The 19,700-nt window shown below is 36.8% G+C and overlaps 1 protein-coding gene across 4 annotated transcripts in view; it reads left to right on the forward strand.

The window, feature by feature from the left end:
• RUNDC3B (RUN domain containing 3B) overlaps positions 1–19,700 on the forward strand; it is a 167,301-nt gene that overhangs the window by 84,277 nt on the left and 63,324 nt on the right. For all 4 annotated transcript variants that reach the window (XM_005205269.5, XM_005205270.5, XM_005205271.5 and 1 more), the window contains 2 exon segments: positions 10,271–10,360; positions 12,505–12,585. In XM_005205269.5, the coding sequence (XP_005205326.1) occupies positions 10,271–10,360; positions 12,505–12,585 (171 nt within the window).

The raw sequence follows: 19,700 nt of genomic DNA on the forward strand, positions 1-19,700 counted from the left end.
GATGGTGACTGCAGCCATGAAATTAAAAGACACTTACTTTTTGGAAGGAAAGTTATGACCAACCTCGATAGCATATTCAAAAGCAGAGACATTACTTTGCCAACAAAGGTTTGACTAGTCAAGGCTATGGTTTTTCCTGTGGTCATGTATGGATGTGAGAGTTGGACTGTTTAGAAGGCTGAGCACCAAAGAATTGATGCTTTTGAACTGTGGTGTTGGAGAAGACTCTTGAGAGTCCCTTGGACTGCAAGGAGATCCAACCAGTCCATTCTAAAGGAGATCAGCCCTGGGATTTCTTTGGAAGGAATGATGCTAAAGCTGAAACTCCAGTACTTTGGCCACCTCATGTGAAGAGTTGACTCATTGGAAAAGACCCTGATGCTTGGAGGGATTGGGGGCAGGAGGAGAAGGGGACGACAGAGGATGAGATGGCTGGATGGCATCACTGACTCGATGGATGTGAGTTTGAGTGAACTCCGGGAGTTGGTGATGGACAGGCAGGCCTGGCGTGCTGCGATTCATTGGGTTGCAAAGAGTCAGACACAACTGAGCAACTGATCTGATCTAAATCTAAGTTGTTAGCCTTGTTTCTCAGTTTATACAGTTGGGTGGGGTAGAAATAGTACTTGAATAGACTATTTTTAGAGTGAGTAGTTTAAATTTTTTAAGGAAAATGCTTTTTGCCTTGTGTTCGGCAGAAAAAGGAAGTGATTCAGCTCTAAAAAGTTCATGAAGTAAAAATATCCTTGTAACAATATATAAACATGTGTTATTCACATAGAAACGTGGCTTAGTGTATGTTTATACACACACAGAGAAATATATCATGTTTCTATATACACATCACACAGTATTTAGATGTGACGATAATGGCTCTGCAGTTATAAAAAAATGATGTAAGGAGTTATTTCAAAATTCCTGTCCTTAAGTTAACTTTAAAATGCAGTTGCAAAATGACAGTCTTTTTTAAAACTATTTACACTAGCTTTTTTTTTTTTAAACCAAAATCAAACCAGCGAAAATTCTTAATTATAAATACATTTGATTGTGAACCCCTAGTGAAACATATGTATTTGGAAGGTTGCTGCTGCTGCTAAGTTCTTCAGTCATGTCCAACTCTGTGCGACCCCATAGACGGCAGCCCACCAGGCTCCCCCATCCCTGAGATTTTCCAGGCAAGAGTACTGGAGTGGGGTGCCATTGCCTTCTCTGGAATTTGGAAGGTTAGGTTTGTAAAATTACAAGCGTACTTTTGGAAAGAATAATTATACCTTACATTTTGTCTGAGTGCTCCCTGACATAAGTGCTTGTAGAACAATGAAAAATGGTCTCTAATTCTTTAGGAATTTGAAGAGTGCGTGAATCAAGTGATTTCTTCTTCTTCTACTCTTCACAGATAAAGAGTAATGGGGTCCTTTAAAATGGTGATAACAAGTGTTATCCTCCTTATCATATCCTCCTTATCAACATAAGGAGGAGCTACATGGGTTAAGACAGGCAAGCTTGAAAGTACTAATTAGTGATAATCTAAGGATAAGATTGGGAGGAGGAACTGTGGGGAGCAGAACTACAGTAGGTCTTCTGAAATGCATGACGATGGCTCCAAAGTATTAGAGAAATTCATGTGACCTTTTTGCTACGGTGGAGGATATCTTGGTGAGCAATTGAAAAAACCCTTGAAGAGTTTCACAGTTTAGGAATTGGGGTGTTATTGGGAAATAGCCAGTGATGGGAAGTTGACAGACTAAAGAAGAGAATCAAAGCTAAAACAAAAAAAGAAGAGGTGGGGAAGGCTAGAGATAGAGAAGTAAGGTAGAAACTGAATAATTTGCTCAAAATTTTCATTTCTCCCCACCCACAGCCTTAAAATAATTAGAAAAGTTAAGCTAAAGAATACACATGTGACATTTAAAACAGGACCGAAAATATTCTGGTAAGAGTATGAAGTAATAACTGTGGAAAATATAGAGATAAAATTACTTTATCAAGTCCTGTTTATTACTTTGCAATTGCACCACAATGCTTCATTTATAACGAAAGTGATGTTCAAGTGTAATACTAATCTTCTCATTATTATAGTAGGAGTAAGAGAAGGAGTAAAGTATAAAAACTTCAAAAATTACTCAGCTATCACAAAGTGGAAAAAAAAAAAAAAAAACAGTTGGCCAAACACTTTTTTTAATTATAGAAAGGTAGATAGTGATAAATTACCAAATCTTTCAAGAACTAAGAAAGACCTTAGGAATTTTAATCTGTTTAAAAGTTTTACATTATTAAGATGAAAAAAATAATTATTAAAAGGTGCTTGTGGACTGCTGCCACAGCTTTTTGTTTTGTCTATAAAATACTTTGGTTATTAAATACCCACAAGCTCTCTTTTAATAAATTTTGTTTCAAAGATGTGTTCATTTTAAATTTGTTTTCAAGAAATAATTCCACGTATTCCTGGAAAGAAGAAAAAGCTTCAGAGTATATTTGGTATTAGTCTATAGTAAATCCCAGGGATGGGGGAGCCTGGTGGGCTGCCGTCTCTGGGGTCGCACAGAGTCGGACACGACTGAAGCGACTTAGCAGCAGCAGCATAGTAAAGACAAGACTACAATAAGAATCTTCCTGGTCATTCATACAGACTTGTGACCTGAGAGTAAAAACAATTCTAAGTGCCATTTTAAAATTTAGAGAGAACTAGATATTTCCATTAACTTACTAGTACAAGGCCTCCTTTCATTAGAAAATTGAACTTGGCGTAAATTAAAGCTGTCATTCCTGTCGCTAAGCACACCTTACCCACGTTCTCTCTGTTCTTTGTTGCAACGGGGGTCTCTCCTGTCAGTCTTTCTTCTAGGCCCTGTCCCACATTCACCTTTTCCTTTCGTTATCACCACCTCTCTCACTCCTCGTCCTCCATCTCTTGCCGTTTCTGAATCATTCCCACCCCTGCAGAAGCAGGTACTGGTATCCCCTATCTTAAAAGGAAAACCTTTCTCCCTTGCACCTGTATTTCCCTCTCGTATGGCTCATTTCCATGTTCTGCTTCATCACCAAACTTCTCACAAATCTTTATACACATTGTTGTCATCTCCTTTCCTCAGAGTCACTCTTCATTCTTGTCTAGTCTCTGCCTCTACCACTCCACCAAAGATGGTTTTTAAAAGAATACCAATAATGCACAAGCTACCCAAATGTAATGAACATTTCTCTGTCCCCATTGTACTCCACAGTCCAGCTAAAAGAGTTGAAACCTTTTTCTTTCTTGAAAAACCTCTTTGTTTTTTTACTTATATAACACTCCTGGCTTTTCTGTCTCCCTCAGTATTTGCTCTTTCTCAGGCTTCTTTTGCTGTTCACAGCTTCTTCGTGTCAGTATTCTCTGTGCTCAGTCTTCTTTGTCTGCTGTTCTTTCTCTCCTTACAACTGCACCTGTCTCTGGAGATTTTTTTAAAATTTATTTATTTTTAATTGAAGGCTAATTGCTTCACAATATTGTGTGGATTTCTGCAATACGTCAGTATGAATCAGCCGTAGGTACACATAATGTCCCCTCTCTCCTGAACCTCCCTTCCACCTCCCACCCCATCCCACCCCTCTAAGTTGTCACAGACCCCACTTTAAGTTCCCTGAGTCATTCAGCAAATTCCCACTATCTGTTTTACATATGGTAGTGTATATGTTTCCATACTACTCTGTCCATTCATCCCACCACTGCTTTCCCCCGACCCCACGTCCATAAGTCTGTTCTCTGTGTCTGCATCTCCATTCAGTTCAGTTCAGTTCAGTCGCTCAGTTGTGTCCGACTCTTTGTGACCCCATGCATTGCAGCACACCAGGCCTCCCTGTCCATCACCAACTCCCGGAGTTTACCCAAACTCATGTCCATCGAGTTGGTGATGCCATCCAGCCATCTCATCCTCTGTCGTCCCCTTCTCCTCCTGCCTCCAATCCCTCCAAGCATCAGGGTCTTTTTCAATGAGTCAACTCTTCGCGTGAGGTGGCCAAAGTACTGGAGTTTCAGCTTCAGCATCAGTCCTTCCAATGAACACCCATGACTGATCTCCTTTAGGATGGACTGGTTGGATCTCCTTGCAGTCCAAGGGACTCTCAAGAGTCTTCTCCAACACCACAGTTCAAAACCATCAATTCTTCAGTGCTCAGCTTTCTTCACAGTCCCAACTCTCACATCCATATGTGACCACTGGAAAAACCATAGCCTTGACTAAATGGACCTTTGTTGGCAAAGAATGTCTTCTGCTATGAAGACCTACAAGACCTTTTAGAACTAACACCCAAAAAAGATGTCCTTTTCTTTATAGGGGACTGGAATGCAAAAGTAGTAATGAAGAAACACCTGGTGTAACAGGCAAATTTGGCCTTGGACTACGGAATGAAGCAGGGCGAAGACTAATAGAGTTCTGCCAGGATTACGCAGTGGTCATAGCAAACACCCTCTTCCAACAACAGAAGAGAAGACTCTACACATGGACATCACCAGATGGTCAACACTGAAATCAGATTGATTATATTCTTTGCAGCCAAAGATGGAGAAGCTCTATACAGTCAGCAAAAACAAGACTGGGAGCTGACTGTGGCTCAGATCATGAACTCCTTATTGCCAAATTCAGACTGAAATTGAAGAAAGTAGGGAAAACCACTAGACCATTTAGGTATGACCTAAATCAAATCCCTTACGATTATACAGTAGAAGTGAGAAATAGATTTAAGGGACTGGATCTGATAGATAGAGTGCCTGATGAACTATGGATGGAGGTTTGTGACACTGTACAGGAGACAGGGATCAAGACCATCCCCATGGAAAAGAAATGCAAAAAAGCAAAATGGCCATCTGGGGAGGCCTTACAAATAGCTGTGAAAAGAAGAGAAGCAGAAAGCAAAGGAGAAAAGGAAAGATATAAGCAACTGAATGCAGAGTTCCAAAGAATAGCAAGGAGAGATAAGAAAGCCTTCCTCAGTGATCAATGCAAAGAAATAGAGGAAAACAACAGAATGGGAAAGACTAGAGATCTCTTCAAGAAAATCAGAGATACCAAGGGAACATTTCATGCATCTCCATTGCTGCCCTGCAAATAGGTTCATGAGTACCATCCTTCTAGATTCCATGTATGTGGTAATATACGGTATTTGTTTTCTCTTTCTGACTTACTTGACTCTGTTTAATAGGCTGTAGGTTCGTCCACATCATTAGAACTGACTCAAATGCATTCCTTTTTATGACTGAGTAAAATTCCATTGTATATATGTACCACAGCTTCTTTATCTGTTCATCTGTTGATGGACATCTAGGTTGCGTGCATGTACTAACTTTTATAAATAGTGCTGCAGTGAATATTGGGGTACATGTGTCTTTTCCAGTTCTGGTTTCCTCAGGGTATATACCCAGTAGTGGGATTGTTGGGTCATATGGTAGTTTTATTCCTCGTTTTTTTTTAGGAATCTCCATACTTCTTTCATAGTGGCTGTATCAATTTACATTCCCACCAACAATGCAAGAGGGTTTTTCCCTCTTCTCCACCTCCTCTCCAGCATTTGTAGATTTTTTTTTTTTTATGGTGGCCATTCTGACCAGTGTTACGTGATATCTCATTGTATCTCTGGAGTTTTAAATACCACCTGAGTGGTCATGACACCACATTTAAATCTCTTAACTAGTTCAGATTTCTTGATTCTTCTCCCCTCTAACCCTGTTCACCCCATTCTTGAAAGTCGTTTCATTGCCTTACCTAAATGGCTGGTGAAGTAACAATCTAAATTCATATTGATTCCTTTTTCTCCTTCATTCATTACAGCCATTCCGTTAGCAAGTCTTTGATCCTGTTTACAGAGTCTATTTCGAATCCACCCGTTTACCTTTACCATTTCGGCTGCAGCAGTAATGCGCACCTCTCTCATCTCTTGCCTACCTCCTCCCCTGTTAGCCTCCCAGATGATTCCTGTTTGCCCCCTGCCAGTAGCCACCCAGCATCCAGACACTCTGCTTAAAAAGTATTGTAAAAGGGATCCTGTCAATTCCTACTTTAAACACTGAAATGCTTTCTCATTACTTTAGCCAGCAGGCTCTGCAAACACATTTCCTGGAGTCAGATCCTGGTTTCACCACTTTGTAGCTGTGGAATCATGGGTAAATTTCTTACTCCCTCTGTGGCATAATAATTGTTGGTAAAGTTAAGCAAGATAATTCATGTAAAGCTCTTATAACTATGCCTGGCACTCAGGACATGTTCACAATTATTATTAATTGTTATATGACCTCCAAAGCCCTGTTTTCAGACTTCTTTGGGCCTAAGGTCCCAGAATAAACACTTACTCGAGAATATCTTTCCCAATGCCCTTCTTCAAAGTTGGATTCATCTTTACTTTTTCTCCACCTCAGCAACCTAGTTCCTTATTTTATACTGCTTGCCATCTCTGATTGTCTCCTCCTTCTGTTTATTGCCTGTCCTCTCCCCTAGACTGTAAGTTTCATAAAGAGGGGTCTTATTTACCTTCTTTATCATTTTATCTCTCGTACATAATACAGTTCTTGCTACATGATGTATTTGTTGATAAAACAGAGAATCTCACATTCTTAGCAAGACTGTTTGGAGATTGATTTTTTTTTTTTTTTTGGCTAGCTTTTCTTTCTGATTCACCTTGTCTTTGAATAGAATAGAACATTTCTTTGTAATGCTGTAATTTGTTTTGTATGTCATGAGGGAGAATTTTATCTCCCACCACTTCAAGCTTCTTAAATAAAGACTAAACTGGGGAAGAGAACAAGATATTGATAATGGAATTTCTTTGGCTTATAAAATAAGCTTTCTCATATTTGAGTATTGCACTTTTAGTGTGTAGAATAACTTACGGCTCTCAAAATAAATTTTGAAGCATGATATTGTTCAGTATCAACATCATCTATTCTGGTGGTTCACTTCCCATCCAAAGGATATTTGTTACTGAAGTACCTGAAAGGTTTTAAAATAGTCCTTCAGAATAAACACTAAAGATGGCATTGTAGACGTATTTCAGTTGGAATTAAATTATATGTGTTGAGAAAAAGATGATTATTCGAGTGTTATTTTAAGTACCTTTCTAGTGTCTAGTATTTTTCTAGTCAACATACAAATAATTGGAAAGAGTACACCTGATGGAAAGTGGGGACTTTTCTTCCAGATCACAGTAATATCAAATAGTTGCTGACGATTTTCCTTTGTTTCTAAAATACAAAACTTGAAAGATACCATCGAACATATAACTCTTTAAACAGAAGTTTTAAATTTATTTTTCATCTTGTTACTTTCAATATTTATAATCCATTTTTGCAAGCCAATACGCTGTTTTGGTTTAGATCCTTCTCATAAAAATATTTTCCTTAGGACAAAAATATTTTCAACAAAAGGGAATTTTTTTAGTGTGTACCTTACTTTTATTAGTCATCTTAGCCTTTACTCTTGGCTCATTGGTTACATAATCTTGGTTATATAAACAAACATATTAGTGTTCCAATTTTTCTGTGAGGTAAAATGAAGAGCTTGAAAGTCTGCAGTCTTTAGAAGTCTTTGAAAATATTGATAACAAGAATCAAATTTTCAGTCAGAATTATTGATATATTGGCTTGATTAAGGGAATAAAACAATTTTTTGTAATAGCTTCTGCCTCTTTAATACACACGAATGACTTGTATCTTTGATTAAATGATAGTATATAAAATGCCAAGTGACATAAAATAGTGTATTATAAATGAAACCTAAATGTTGATAGATTTCTTTAAGTGCATTTATTTTATTTTCTTAATCAGATTTAATAATGAAAAGTTCAACATGCAGTGGACAATTCTCTTAACTAGCCTTTCCTCTTCTGCTTGTCCTCCCCTCCCGTCTGCTACAGTAAAGGCGTATTAAATCATGTCTATGCAATATTATATTTCAGATATGGTTTTACGTGGAATTAATTGATTTCACATTTAGTGTATTACATGACAGGGACAGTGAAAGTCGCTCAGTCGTGTCCGATTCTTTGCAACCCCGTGGACTGTAGTCCATGGAATTCTCCAGGTCAGAATACTGGAGTGGGTAGCCTTTCCCTTCTCCAGCAGATCGTCCTGCCCCGGGAATCGAATCGGGGCTTCCTGCCCTGCAGGTGGATTCTTTACCAACTGAGCTATCAGGGAAGCCCCTAGGTTAGCTTAAAAAATCAATATTAAAACAAAGGCCAGAAAAACTCAGTAAAACAAAATGATATATAAAACATAGTGTATATAAATTACCTTTAAGCTTGATTACAAATGGTTCTAAAACCATTTAGTCTTTGTTTTAGGTATTTTTCATTAGTTCCTAGTATAATATTAACATTGGAAAGCAAGCAAAAATAGTTTTGATGTGACTCTTGGAATGTACTTTTAAACATGATAAGCTCAAGGTGGCAAATAAAAATAGACCTATTCTTATATAGGGAAGTACTGGGAATTATGGGTGATTGCTGATGTCAAACACCAGAATAAATGCATGTGTCCCATAGGAAGTGGTGGTCTAGAACCATTGGAATCATAGTTGTTCAAGGAGCTGATCAAATATTCTGTCAACAGCCAATTTAGCCATTGAGGCAGTGACAAAATCTCAGATGTTTAGTTTTGTCTAAATATCTTTACCATTTTGTGGAACACCTCAGTTGAATATGTAGGAATTTCTTCCATTTATTTTACTGATCTTTGTTAGGCTGAAACTTTAAGTTTTTCTCCTTTTATGTAAATGGTAACTTCATTTACATTTTCAAGAGATATAAATTTACATATTTCCAAGAAAGAGCATTTAATCCAAGCTAGTCTTCCCATCATGTTTGTTTATAGCCTTACATCTGTCAGAGGGAAAATAGTGGTATTTTCCTTTGTACTTTTTATTCATGTAAAATTTCTTACAGACCATAACAGAGGTTAAATTCTCTTTAAATATTTTTATTTTACAGGAAGTATCATGGTTCAGTAGAAAAGATGTAGAACTTAAGTAAAAATTGGTTTTCTTCCTTGATAAGTTTATCAACATCATCTTGGGCAAACTGTTTAAACCTGTCTCTCTTCTTGATAATGAAATTGAAACGAATGACAATTGCTTCTGCATTTATTTCATCAGCTTTGCAAGTGTCAAATAATATGATTATAAAAGTATTTGGTAAACTGTGGACTATTCAAAATTGATGATAGTAATATAAGAATATAGACTTTATATGCAGACTTTATAAGCTCTGCTGCTGCTGCTAAGTCGCTTCAGTTGTGTCCGACTCTGTGCCACCCCATAGACGGCAGCCACCAGGTTCCTCCATCCATGGGATTTTCCAGGCAAGAGTACTGGAGTGGGTTGCCATTGCCTTCTCAAGAATATGGAAAAGAATATGGAAAAGAGCAAGACAAATTTCATTTACTAAGATGCTTTCCTTTTAATTAGTGGGGTTATAGAGTGGTGTTCCTTGCCATTGTATAGCATAAAGAGTTATAACAATTTTATTATCCCTGTTACTGAACATAAGCAAGTTTTTGATACTATTTGAAAATGAATTCAATAATCTTTAGATTCTTTTGTGGAAAAATACCTTAAGCCCATATTAAATGATATTTTTTCAAAATATTTATTTTAAATATTTTAAAATAGACTTTAATATTATAAAAATTAACATTAACCAAAACAGAAGGCTTTACAAGAATTAACAAAGATAGATTCATATTTACATTTTGTCAGAGATACAGTGAACACTTTCTTTTTCATATGCGGCCACCTAGGTAGCCCATCTGCCCTATTAGTATTGTAGTGTTAAAGGTTAGCATAAATTATTATTAATCACATCTTCCTAGTTCTTAGTTTGGTTAATAACCCTTGGAATTACAGAAAAACGATGTATGTTTGTGTTTGTTCTGTATATTAATAGAAAATAATCTACATAGTTTCGAAAGGAGACCAGTTTAAACGACTGTTTACTACCTTTCGGTTTACGTATATATTGCTTCATTCAGGCTTGGAAAAATGCTAGACACTGTAGGCCTACTAAACGAGTCACTTTGAAGATTCTTTTTAAGAGAGATGTAAACACTTAGAATGGTTTTTTTCCTTGTTACAATGGCAGCTTTTTTATTCTGCTAAGTATATGCAAGATTTAAGTGATCCAGGTATGTTCTTGTTTTGACAAATTAAATAAATTTTAGTTCTTTCTACTCTAGCTTGGGCTTTAACTGATTTCTGTAGCTGAAGCTTCAGTCTGTTTTTAATACATATTCACCCATTTCATTTTTTAGGAGGTTTTATGAAGATGGAGCAATTGTCTTGGGTGAGGAAGCAAATATGCTTGCTGGCATGCTCCTTGGACTCAATGCTATTGATTTCAGGTACTTCATCTAACTGTATGTATTCTGATTTAAAATTATTCTACCTCATAATAATTTCTGCTTATGATTCTTTTCTTTCAGTTTTCTAAGTAAAGCATGCAGTTGGATATTGATTTGATTTGTGTTGTTCCCTTTATAATGAGATCAGTTTTATAAATAGGTTTGCTCTAAAAAAAGAGGCTGTCTTAAACTTAAGGAATTAATTGACGAAACTTATTTGCTTTCTGGCTTGGGAAAAAGAAAGCTTGGACCACATCCCCCCCGACCAGAAAAATCGTATATTCTGGTAGCACTGAAGGAAGGTTTTAGATCGTATCGCTTAGTATTTTTCCACTACTGTTTTAAAATGAAAAAGAAATATACTAATATTGATTCATAGCCAGAAAGATTTTCATTTTCTCATGTGGTGAGATAAAGAGGCTCTTGACAGGCTGTCTTAGATACCTTATGTTTCTTATTTTGTTTCTGGAGTACTAAAAATTTTGTTAATATTTGCTTTTATTATCAACAAGGTGAGCTGATTCCAAACTAAGATTGCAAGTACTAAAAATGGACATTCTAAGTTCTCCGTAGGTTGTTGGGAGCATCCTTCTGCATTTCATTTATTGATCTAAGATTTTACATTGTACTAAAAGTAAAAGGGTTGTCTATAATAAGAATTCAAACCTGAGAATTAAGGATTATATTTTCATTGAAATAGATCACTTAAAAATCCACTGTTAACAAATAAGCATAAAACTTAAAAATCTGCTTTTAGATCTTGAACTAAAAAATAATGCTCTCGAAAAAGAGACTGTCTTAAACTTAAGAAATTAACTGAGGAAGGGTTCAGTTCAGTTCAGTTCAGTCGCTCAGTCGTGTCCGACTCTTTGCGACCCCATGAATCGCAGCATGCCAGGACTCCCTGTCCATCACCAGCTCCCGGAGTTCACTCAAACTCAGGTCCATCGAGTCAGTGATGCCATCCAACCATCTCATCCTCTGTCGTCCCCTTTTCCTCCTGCCCCCAATCCCTCCCAGCATCAGAGTCTTTTCCAATGAGTCAACTCTGCATGAGGTGGCCAAAGTATCAGAGTTTCAGTTTCAGCATTAGTACCTCCAATGAATATTCAGGACTGATTTCCTTTAGGATGGACTGGTTGGATCTCCTTGCAGTCCAGGGGACTCTCAAGAGTCTTCTCCAAGTTTTGAACTTCACCACAGTTCAAAAGCATCAATTCTTCCTTAAGTTCTTCAGTTTCACTCAAGTTACTTTTTTCTAGTAAATCACTTCTTTTTCAAAATACTTTTCTCTTTATAAGTATAACTTTCCTCTATTTGAAATTTGATAAAGCGGGATTAGGTTAATTAACTTAATTGTTTGGGATGAATGTGGTGACTACAGCATGAAGGCTGTCTTCATGATTTCTCTAAGGGTGTTAACTTTTTACCGTATGCTGCTGGCCCTGTCTAAATCCTTTAAAATTATTTTTTGGTTGAAAACAAAACTGGGATAATAATATAAACTCTTGGTTTGTTGTAGCCCATTGATATTGTGTAGAAAGCAAATATCTTACTGACACATTAGTAATGTTTTTGTAAATAAAGGAAAGCCCATATGAAATACGGCCACTTTGATTCTCTCCTTATTCAAGTCTGGAAAAATACATCCCTCACCCTTGATATTAATATATTAGAGTAAGTATTTTAGCAGGAAAACTTCCCAGAGGAACCAAAAGGTAGTAGTTCATATATGAAGATTTTTCTAATCAGTCAGACCTTTTTAGGAAATATTCAGTGTCACCTGAGAATTTGTATGTAAATGAGAACAACAGCTCTTCATATGAAAATACTCCAGTGACGTCTTTGAAGTCTAATTAAGACCAAGATAAAATGAACTATGTAAATAGTATTTGTACAGATTTCTCAGTAAACTTTACTTTTGCATGATGTATGTATGTAATAGTGTTATTAATTTTTGTAAGCCTTTGATATTGAAGGTAGAATTGTCTTTATTGAGGTGATTATAACAAGTTACATTTAAATTACAAATAAAAAATTCATCTTTTTATCATTGATGAAACAAATGTTTCTAACAAGAGATTGTTTATAACACTGTGATTTAAATTTTTATGTATTAATATATTTATTATCTGTTGTCTTAGCTTCTGCCTAAAGGGAGAAAGATTGGATGGCAACCTTCCTGCTGTAATAGACTATATACCATATTTGAGGTTTACCCAAAGGTATTTGATATTTTGAAATCTTAATTTATAGTTGAATGTCTTATGTAATATATTCATCTGATTAAAATTACCTTTTATAGAACATTTATTTCCATACCAGAAATCATTCAAAAATATAAACTCCAGTTGCATTTTTAGTACATATATATATAGTTTTTATATAATTATAACCGTGACATAAATATAGTTTTTAAAAACAGCATCTGTTTTTACTTCTGTAGTTAATATAATAGCCTTAATAGCTCTATACTAATCCATTGAGATTTCAAAACTATAATTCATTATTTAGATTGGTTTTCATGTTATCTCCATTAAAATGAAAATAATAATGAACATTTTCGTGCAAATAATTTTATTTTGTTTCTTTTGTGAATTTATAGAGTTATTTAGGTAAATACAATGAAAAATTTTGTGACTCTTAAAGTCTGTTCTTAGAGTTGTATCAATTTATCCTACTACCAACATTGTGTGAGAGTTAGAGGTTTCCCATAATCTCATCAGTATTAAAAATTAATCAGATGAAATCTAAAACTTTTCTTAAGATCTGCTTGCATAATTTATTTCCTGAATAATTATATACTTCTGAAATGTTATGATCAGGCAAAACTGTAAGGGAGAGAGAGTGAGTAATATATGTCTGTAAGTAATAGATGTATGTGTATACATACACAGAAGATGCATTTATTGAGTGCTAAGGCAGGAAAGGCAGAGGAACCAGAGATCAAATTGCCAGCATCTGCTGGATATTTGAAAAAGCAAGAGAGTTCCAGAAAAATATCTATTTCTGCTTTATTGACTATGCCAAAGCCTTTGACTGTGTGGATCACAATAAACTGTGGAAAATTCTTCAAGAGATGGGAATACCAGACTACCTGACCTGCCTCTTGAGAAATCTGTATCCAGGTCAGGAAGCAACAGTTAGAACTGGACATGGAACAACAGACTGGTTCCACACTGAGAAAGGAGTACGTCAAGGCTGTATATTGTCACCCTGCTTATTTAATTTATATGCAGAGTACATCATGAGAAATGCTGGGCTGGATGAAGCATTAAGCTGGAATCAAGATTGTCGGGAGAAATATCAATAAGCTCAGATATGCAGATGACACTACCCTTATGGCAGAAAGTGAAGAAGAACTAAAGAGCCTCTTAATGAAGGTGAAAGAGGAGAGTGAAAAAGTTGGCTTAAAACTCAACATTCAGAAAACTAAGATCATGGCATCTGGTCCCATCACTTCATGGCAAATAGATGGAGAAACATTGGAAACAGTGGCAGACTTTATTTTTGGGGGCTCCAAAATCACTGCAGATGTTGATTGCAGCCATGAAATTAAAAGACTCTTACTCCTTGGAAGAAAAGTTACCACCAACCTAGACAGCATATTAAAAAACAGAGTCGTTACTTTGCCAACAAAGGTCCATCTAGTCAAGGCAGTGTTTTTCCAGTGGTCATGTATGGATGTGAGAGTTGGACTATAAAGAAAGCTGAGCGCCGAAGAATTAATGCTTTTGAACTGCAGTGTTGGAGAAGACTCTTGAGAGTCCCTTGGACTGCAAAGAGATCCAACCAGTCCGTCCTAAAGGAGACCAGTCCTGAATATTCATTGCAAGGACTGATGTTGAAGCTGAAACTCCAATACCTTGGCCACCTGATGCGAAGAGCTGACTCATTGGAAAAGACCCTGATGCTGGGAAAGATTGAAGGTGAGAGGAGAAGGGGATGACAGAGGATGAGATGGTTGGATGGCATCACTGACTCAGTGGACACGAGTTTGAGTAATTGCCGGGAGTTGGTGATGGACAGTGAGGCCTGGTGTACTGCAGTCCATGGGGTGGCAAAGAGTCAGACATGACTGAGCGATTGAAATTAACTGAACTGAACTGAAGGCAGGAAAAAAACTTTGCTAGGTTTCTTCCTAGATGTCAAGAGTATAGGAACTTTGTAAACTTCTGTAAAGGAATACAATCCCTGTACCCAAAATAATCACCATCTAATAAGAGAAGTCACTATGATTTCAGAGCTAGGAGTGTGAACATTTTTTAGATGGTGAAGGAGAAGGAGAAATAGAGTATTATGGTACAGAGATTTCTAACTTAAGTTAGGATCCCTTGGGAAATGGATAATTCTGTTACATTAGATCTAGAAAAGAAACACACCAAGATGTTTGGAACAGGCATGAAATTAACACTGTTTGGAGATTTATTGGATTATAGGACACTTTGTGGAGATAACTAACAGTTCAAAACAATACTAGTAAATATGAGTAATACTACTTATTGCATATTTATCAGGCATTGTGTTAAGTGCTTTACGTCTGTTAACTCATTAATCTCCTAAAAAATCAGTGAGGTCAGCACCACTGTCCTTATTTTTAAGTGAAAAACTGAAACAGAGAGAGGTTAAGTAGCTTGTCCATAGACACAGCAGATTTGTGCAGAGTGGGCCACAGATCTGAAATTAGAGAGCAAAATGACGGAGACAGGAGTTTGGTCATCAGCATGCGGATAGAAAGGCAGTTTTTAGTGATTTAGGAAATTTAAATTAAAATATGAAGATAATCATAAATGCAAATTTTCCTCTCTTCTTAAATAAGAGAATGTAGTGATTATTACAGTGCTTTTAAAAAGATGCAGTCATGGAACCTTCTCACCTGGTACCCTGAACTTAATGATCTGTATTCTGTGTCTCCAGCTGCTTAGTCACCATTTGTCCAGTTTTTTTGCAATTTCCTCTTTCTATGAAGTAATCCAAATATATATTTATTCGTTTGTAGTCAATATATAACAGAGGATTCCTGCCATCTTGTTATATAAAGGATACAAGAACAAGAAGAGAAATATCAATTCAACCTAGTCATAACCCAGCTAGATTACTGACCATGAAGGTTTTCTTTTTAGAAAGATTTAAACTATCCTAATAGTCATAAAGAACCAATATTTTAAAAATTGAATGACATCCACCCAAATACACCTATATTAGACACATTTTTTAAAATTCTATTTGATGCCTAATTATAAGAGCCTCAGTTCAGTTCAGTCGCTCAGTCATGGCCGACTCTTTGTGACCCCATGGACTGCAACCAGCCAGGCTTCCCTGTCCATCATGAACTCCCAGTGTTTACTCAAACTCATGTCCGTTGAGTCGGTGATGCCATCCAACCATCTTACCCTCTGTTGTCCCCTTCTCCTCCCGCCTTCAATCTTTCCTAGCATCAAGGTCTTTTCCAATGAGTCAGTTCTTCACATCAGGTGGCCAAAGGATTGGAGTTTCAGCTTCAACATCAGTCCTTCCAATGAATATTCAGGACTGATTTCCTTTAAGATGGACTGATTGGATCTCCTTGCAGTCCAAGGGACTCTCAAGAGTCTTCTCCAACACCACAGTTCAAAAGCATCTATTCTTCGGTGCTCAGCTTTCTTTATAGTCCAACTCTCACATCCATACACGACTACTGGGAAAACCATAGCTTTGACTAGACGGGCCTTTGTTGGCAAAATGTCTCTGCTTTTTAATATGCTGTCTAGGTTGGTGATAACTTTTCTTCCAAGGAGTAAGTGTCTTTTTATTCCATGGCTGCAGTCACCATCTGCTGTGATTTTGGAGCCCCCAAAAATAAAGTCTGCCACTATTTCTCCATCTATTTGACATGAAATGATGGGACCAGATGCCATGTTCTTAGTTTTCTGAATGTTGAGCTTTAAGCCAACGTTGTCACTCTCCTCTTTCACTTTCATCAAGAGGCTCTTTGGTTTTTCTTTGCTTTCTGCCATAAGGGTAGTGTCATCTGCATATCTGAGCTTATTGATATTTCTCCCAGCAATCTTGATTCCAGCTTAATGCTTCATCCAGCCCAGAATTTCTCAGGATGTACTCTGCATATAAGTTAAATAAGCAGGGTGACAATATACAGCCTTGACGTACTCCTTTCTCAGTGTGGAACCAGTCTGTTGTTGCATGTCCAGTTCTAACTGTTGGTTCTTGACCTGCATGCAGATTTCTTAGGAGGCAAGTCAGGTGGTCTGGTATTCCCATCCCTTTAAGAACTTTCCAGAGTTTGTTGTGATCCACATAGTCAAAGGCTTTGGCATAGTCAGTAAAGTAGAAGTAGATATTTTCTGGAACCCTTCTGCTTTTTTGATGATCCAGTGGATGTTGGCAATTTGATCTCTGGTTCCTCTGCCTTTTCTAAAACCAGCTTGAACATCTGCAAGTTCACGGTTCACGTATTGCTGAAGCCTGGCTTGGAGAATTTTGAGCATGACTTTACTAGCGTGTGAGATGAGTGCAATTGTGCGGTAGTTTGAGCATTCTTTGGCATTGCCTTTCTTTGGGATTGGAATGAAAACTGACCTTTTCCAGTCCTGTGGCCACTGCTGAGTTTTCCACATTTGCTGGCATATTGAGTGCAGCACTTTCACAGCATCATCTTTTAGGATTTCAAATAGCTCAACTGGAATTCTGTCACTTCTACTAGCTTTGTTCGTAGTGATGCTTCCTAAGGCCCACTTGACTTCACATTCCAGGATGACTGGCTCTAGGTGAGTGATCACACCATTGTGATTATCTGGGTCATGAAGATCTTTTTTGTACATTTCTTCTGTGTATTCTTGCCATCTCTTCTTAATATCTCCTGCTTCTGTTAGATCCATACCATTTCTGTCCTTTATTTTACCCATCTTTGCATGAAATGTTCCCTTGATATCTCTAATTTTCTTGACGAGATCTCTAGTCTTTCCCATTCTATTGTTTTCCTCTATTTCTTTGCAGTGTTCACTTAGGAAGGCTTTCTTATCTCTGCTTGCTATTCTTTGGAACTCTGCCTTCAAATGGGTATATCTTTCCTTTTCTCCTTTGCCTTTCACGTCTCTTCTCTTTTTAACTATTAGTAAGGCCTCCTCAGACAGCCATTTTGCCTTTATGCTTTTCTTTTTCTTGGGGGTGGTCTTAATCACTGCCTCCTGGACAGTGTCACAAACCTCTGTCCTTAGTTCTTCAGGCATTCTATCAAATCTAATCCCTTGAATCTATTTCTCACTTCCACTGTATAATCATAAGGGATTTGATTTAGGTCATACCTGAATGATCTAGTGGTTTGCCCTACTTTCTTCAATTTAAGTCTGAATTTGGCAATAAGGAGTTCATGATCTGAGCCACAGTCAGCACCTGGTCTTGTTTTTGCTGACTGTATAGAGCTTCTTCATCTTTGGCTGCAAAGAATATTATCAGTCTGATTTCGGTATTGACCATTTGGTGATGTCCCTGTGTGGAGTCTTCTCTTGTATTGTTGGAAGAGGGTGTTTGCTATGATCAATGTGTTCTGTTGGCAAAACTCTATTAGTCTTTGCCCTGCTTCATTCTGTACTCCAAGGCCAAATTTGCCTGTTATTCCACGGATCTCTTGACTTCCTACTTTTGCATTCCAATCCCCTGTAATGAAAAGGACATCTTTTTTGGGTTTAGTTCTGGAAGGTCTTGTACGTCTTCATAGAACTGTTCAATTTCAGCTTCTTCAGCTTTACTGGTTGGGGCATAGACTTGGATTACTGTGATATTGAATGGTTTGCCTTGGAAACGAACAGAGATCATTCTGTTGTTTTTGAGATTGAATCCAAGTACTGCATTTCGGACTCTTTTGTTGTCTATGATAGCTACTCTATTTCTTCTAAGTGATTCTTGCCCACAATAGTAGATATAATGGTCATCTGAGTTAAATACACCCATTCTAGTCCATTTTAGTTCATTGATTCCTAAAATGTCAATGTTCATTCTTACCGTCTCCAGTTTGACCACTTCCAATTTGCCTTGATTCATGGACCTAATATTCCAGGGTCTGGTATAAGCGTCTATTCCTCCCCATATTACTCTTTTTAACTTATTTGAAAAGTGTAGGTATTTATTGTAGAAAAATTAGAAAATACAGAAACGTAGAAAGTAGAAGAAAGCTTAAGTAACTCATAATCTTATGTTTACAGAGCAGCCACTAGCATTGTTAACATTTTGATGGATCACTTTCAGCCTTTTCTGTGCATAGAAATATTTTTTCTTTGATTAAAATGGAATCATGATATACATGTATCTCTTTCCCTTAATACTATATAATGAACACTTTTGCATGTTCTTAGCGATCATTCTGTAGCATCATTTCCTAACATGAATAGAATTTCATTCTTTATATAGTATGTTAACTCAGTTATTGTTCAACTTTTCAAGTGCGTTCAGTTCCCTGTCATATACAGTATTGCAGTTAATGGCCTTGCACTGCATCTTTTTATGCAGAACCATCATTATTTCTTTAGGTTAAAACCTTGAAGTAGAATTTCTTGGGTAAATAGTATATATGTTATTAAAACTTTTGAAGCTTGTTATCAAACCGCCCACCAGAGAGGCCCTACCAGTTTAGATCCTATCAGCAGTATGTGACTGGGCCTTCCTCTGTCATTTACAATTAATCTTAAAGGTGTGGCTAATGCTCTAAATAGAAAATATCCTATTGTTGTTTTTGGTTTGCATTTATTTGATTGCTGGTGAAGTTGAACTTTAAAAATATTAGTTATTAGTCTTTTAAAATAGAGTTTTATGCTTCTGAAGCTAAATACGTGAAATATGTTAATATAAAACATCCTAAAATATATTTCATATTTAAAATTGGTTTAATTAAGTTTTAAATTGTGTATCAGTGATAAGATATAAATTTTTCTGAGTTACTGCTTGATATAACTTTAAACATCTTTTCATAAATGGATTTTAGGCCAAAAAAGTCTAGCAGTAGCTGATGATTGTTGGTCTTTTATAATGCCTTCAGTTTTTCACTTTTAAATATAGCATGCTTATAGTTAAGTATTTGTATTTAGAATGATTATTTCCTAAAGAGGCAAATTTCTACAGACAGAATTGCTGATTTTAAAAGATTGTAAATGATCAAGTATGCTGTTAAATTGCTTTTCATATATAGTTTAGCTGTAGCTTTTCATGTATAGTTGGCTGTCCATATCTGCAGGGTTCACATCTGTGAATCAACCAACTGTGGATCAAATGTATACAGGACCCGGACATGTAAGAGACTTGAGCTTCCATGGACTCTGCTGTCTTGGGGGGCTCCTGGAAACAGTCCTTC

Source organism: Bos taurus, chromosome 4, assembly GCF_002263795.3.
Source record: "Bos taurus isolate L1 Dominette 01449 registration number 42190680 breed Hereford chromosome 4, ARS-UCD2.0, whole genome shotgun sequence".
In the NCBI taxonomy this organism is placed as follows: domain Eukaryota; kingdom Metazoa; phylum Chordata; class Mammalia; order Artiodactyla; family Bovidae; genus Bos; species Bos taurus.